The sequence below is a fragment of the Bubalus kerabau genome, chromosome 5 (assembly GCF_029407905.1).
Source record: "Bubalus kerabau isolate K-KA32 ecotype Philippines breed swamp buffalo chromosome 5, PCC_UOA_SB_1v2, whole genome shotgun sequence".
Taxonomy (NCBI): domain Eukaryota; kingdom Metazoa; phylum Chordata; class Mammalia; order Artiodactyla; family Bovidae; genus Bubalus; species Bubalus kerabau.
Window position 1 is genome coordinate 15,186,213 of NC_073628.1, and position 4,342 is coordinate 15,190,554.

At 48.2% G+C, this 4,342-nt stretch overlaps 1 protein-coding gene across 1 annotated transcript; it reads left to right on the top strand.

The window, feature by feature from the left end:
* The first annotated feature begins 535 nt into the window (after positions 1-535).
* On the top strand, positions 536-3,593 carry LOC129652487 (trimethylguanosine synthase-like). Its single transcript, XM_055581160.1, has one exon. The coding sequence runs from the start codon at positions 1,041-1,043 to the stop codon at positions 3,315-3,317; it is 2,277 nt and encodes a 758-aa protein (XP_055437135.1). The 5' UTR covers positions 536-1,040; the 3' UTR covers positions 3,318-3,593.
* Positions 3,594-4,342: the final 749 nt, after the last annotated feature.

A 4,342-nucleotide genomic window follows, 5' to 3' on the forward strand; every position in this document is an offset into this window, starting at 1 on the left:
ACAGGAATGCTCAAGGGGTCTGAGAACATTAACCCAGAGCCAGTGGACAAGAATGCAAGAGCTGAGCACAGGCAGACACCTCAGACTTAATCATGCTCTTAGTTCTCTTGACTGAGCAGCGCCCCATGGCCATCCCAGCCCTCCCACAGCCCCAACACACATACACACACACACACACGCACACACATACACACACACACACACACACACACACAAACACGCTCCTCCAGGAACAAGCACCAGAGAGAAAGATTAGCTACATAAACCAGGCAGGCTTGTAAGACAGCTGAAGAATTAAGTACTCAAGAATGTTTTGGCCAAGCTGCTGATCCATTCCCTACTCGGCAAAGCCCAGGGAAGGAGAGAGAGAGGTATAAAGAAAAATAAAAGGACAAGGGAAAACAGAACCAAATTATTAAGTGCTTTTCATTCAATAAATAAACTCCATCTGACAGGCCCTCCCCTGGAGTCCTGAGGTGCCATGAGTCCTGGGAAATGACTTGGAAAATGAAAAAAAAGAAAGAAACCCCCCGGGCCGGTTCGTGCCCTACAGCAAGGGGTTCTTCCTCCGTCCGCCCCTCGGCCCCGGGCAGCCGAACCGCGACGCAGTGGCCGGCCCGCGTCGTTTGCAGCGTGGCCGCCTCCTCTGAGGCGCTGTGATGTACTGCGAGAAGTGGAGGCCTGTGGCGGAGATGTGTCTCTTCCTCGAAGACCTGCGGGAGGGCTCGCGCATCCTCTGCCTCTGCTCGCGGGCGTTTGTGGAGTAAGTCGGACACGGGCCGCTCCCCGTGGTCCCCGACCTGTGGGGACTGCAGACCCGTGGTGATGGAGCCCTAGAACCGCGGCCAGCGTGTCCAACCCTCGGAGATCGGAAATTGTACAATTTGGGATTGAAGGGCTACTGCGTTAAAGATGACAACAGTGCAGGCAAACAAGCCACGGAAGAGGAGGAAGGTGGCCACTCCCAGGGCCCTGCAGAGCCTCATGACAACAGATGCCCAGACCCAGATGAGAGTGAACTGGATTCCGAGGCTGAACTCATGAGGAGTATGGGATTGCCCCTTCAATTCGGTAGGATGTCCGCACATAAGAATTTTGAGGAATCTATGAATACTAGAAACAAAGTTAAAATAATGAAAAAGAAAAAGAAAAAACATCAAAAGAAGTACTTAGATGAGATTAAGAGAGAATCTTGGAGACAATGTGAAGAAGATGACGTTTCGGCTTCGGACGATCCTTCTTCATCTGAGAATGAGAACACTAGAAAGTACAAACTTCAAAGCCAAAAAGGCATTGAGGCTGAAAGTTTTCCCGTTGAAAACACAGTAGGTCCAAAGCCGGAAATTACAGAGATGTGGGGAAAGTACTGGAATGAATACGGTGGAGGACTGCTGTGGCAAAGCTGGCAAGAGAAACATGCAGATCAGACCCTGTGTCCAGAACCATGGAATGTTCCAGACACAAAGGAGGAGTGGGAGCAGCACTACAGTCAGATGTATTGGTACTATCTGGAACAGTTTCAGTACTGGGAAGCTCAGGGCTGGACTTTTGATGCCTCACAAAGCCAGGATACAGACCCTGGTGGGTCTGAAATAGAAGTTGACAAGAAAGATGAAAATCACATGAAAACAGATGAACTTTTTTCTCCATCTTTATCTGTTGGCAGCGAAAGCTCTAGTTCAAGTGATAAAGATCACAGTGAAATTCTCAATGGAATTAGTAACATAAGTCTGAATTCAGAGAAAGTAGAACAGAGACAACTAGATCCCTCCCTAAGTTGTGATGGACGTCAGTGTTTGAGTGAAGTTCCCAGCAGAAGAGAATGCCCTGCTTCTGGCCACAGTGAACCGAGTCATGGAGGAAACACAGAAAGCAGCTCGTCTGGGAGCAGAAGCACAGACCAGCCAGCTCAGGATTCACAGGAGTCCTCAGAAGCAAACACAGTCAGAGATGGACACCACTGCAGTGGGACTGATGGGGACGAGAGTGGAGACGATCCGCCTGAAGAGAAGCGAAGCAAACTCAAGAGGAGTCATGAGCTGGACCTCGATGAAAACCCGGACTCAGACTTTGACAATGATGGTTCTCTTCTAGGATTCAAGCACGGCTCAGGGCAAAAATATGGAGGAATTTCAAACTTCAGTCACCGGCGGGTCAGTTATCTGCAGAAGAACATGAAGCGGAAGTCAAAGTCCTTGGACATGAGACGACAAATCAATATGAAAAACAAGCACATCTTCTTCACTGAAGAGTCAGAGAAAACTGGTTTTAAGAAAAGCAGAACTTTGAGTAAGGTAGAAAAATTTCTAAAATGGGTTAAGGAACCAGTGGATGAAGAAGCATCGCCAGAGTCGGTTTCTCATAACAACGTGCACGAGACTTGCACAAGCAGTGGCTCCGAGGAACCAGAAGTGTCTGTTGAGAAGGGGGATGACCCGGTGGAAACGAGTGAGGCAGAACCTGGACAGCGTCCTGCTGTGTGTCCAGCCGGGGCAGTGGGAGCAGAGAAGCGTGACGGGGCCAGCCCAGAAGCCGCCGGGACAGATACGGAGGCCTGCGTGCCGCAGGCTGCTTCGGACCCTCGCCAGGAAGAGGCTGAAGCTGAAAGTCAGAAAAAGAAGAAAAAGAAAAAGAAGAACAAAAAGGGGCTGAATCTGCCCCCTGACATCGCTGCCGTGCCTGAGCTTGTGAAGTACTGGGCTCAGAGGTACAGGCTCTTCTCCCGTTTCGATGATGGGATTAAATTAGACAGAGAGGGCTGGTTTTCAGTCACTCCCGAGAAGATCGCCAAGCATATCGCGGGCAGGGTCAGCCAGTCCTTGGAGAGTGGCACCGTTGTGGACGCCTTCTGTGGAGTTGGAGGAAATACCATTCAGTTTGCCCTAACAGGGAAGAGAGTGATTGCCATCGATATCGATCCCGTTAAGATCGATCTTGCTCGCAATAATGCAGAAATTTATGGTGTAGTGGACAAGATCGAGTTCATCTGTGGAGATTTCCTGCAGCTGGCTTCTAGTCTAAAGGCCGACGTCGTGTTTCTCAGCCCGCCTTGGGGAGGACCGGACTACGCCACTGCCGAGATCTTCGACATCAGCACCATGATGTCTCCTGATGGCTTTGAAATTTTCAGACTTTCCCAGAAGATCACTAATAATATCGTTTTCTTTCTTCCAAGAAATGCTGATATCGACCAGGTGGCATCCTTGGCTGGGCCTGGAGGGCAAGTGGAAATAGAACAAAACTTTCTTAATAATAGGTTGAAGACAATCACTGCTTATTTTGGGGACCTGATCCGAAGATCAACCTCTGAATCATAAGTGAAGTGGGACAGAGAGACCAAAAGATCATGTAGCAGTCAGATTATCATTCACCGGAGTTACTCTCTGTGCTCACTGATGTTTTGTGCCCAGAATCTAGTGGGTATTTGTGCCCAAATACACATTTTCCCTCACTGGTGCAGTACTATGTGAAATTTGCTTTTAAGCATCCATTTATTTTATAGTTAGTGTTTTTTAAGTTTCTATGGGAAAAAATGAAATATATTTTATAATGTAAAAGTTTATATTCTTTTTCTATTAAAATGGCAGTCAGCAGAGGAATAAAATGTGTCTCTTAATTATTCATCTAAAAAAAAAAAAAGAAAGAAACCCATAGAGACTCCCGGGTCCTGACTGAAATGAGAGAGGTGTTTAGACAATTCCCTTATGCCAGTCAGATTCAGACAAGAATTGGGATTTGGACAGACAAAGGGAGGATGAGCTCTGATCCAGGACGACTGGATCAGAGTCTGTAAGTGGGACTCAGTCAGTGTCACTTTGAGTGGCAGCCTTGACACACGTACTTGTGAGGTGATGACACCCAGATCTAAATGTCAAGACCCTGCACTGCCCCTCTCCTCCTGGGAGAACCGTAATCAGCACAGTCACTGCATCTCCCCCTTCACCCCCCACTCACATCCACCCATCCCTCTGCAACCCTGCCTCCATCATGAGTGACCAGCCAATCAAGCTAGAAACCTCTGCCACCCTCCTCTTTTCCTTCTCTCTCATCCCCCAGATGCATTTGGTGACCAGCCCCTGTCCTGTCTACTTAGACATATCGGCCAAATCAGGCCCGTCAGGACCACGTCAGGACTGACTTTAAGTGTCAATTCTCTTATTAGTTTCTCTACCATCAACCTCTCACAGTCCACATCATCAGACACACCAGTAAAGATGACATTGTACTAAAGGAAAAAAAAAAAATCAGATCAGATCATTTCCTAAAGAAAGACCTCCACCAGCTCACAGTTACCTTATCGGGGACCATGCCCTGGCCCTTCCCAGTCTCACCCTTAACTTGT

Excerpts from the sequence above, each read along its gene's own strand:
- LOC129652487 (XM_055581160.1), top strand. The coding sequence starts at position 1,041 with ATGAGGAGTATGGGATTGCCCCTTCAATTCGGTAGGATGTCCGCACAT.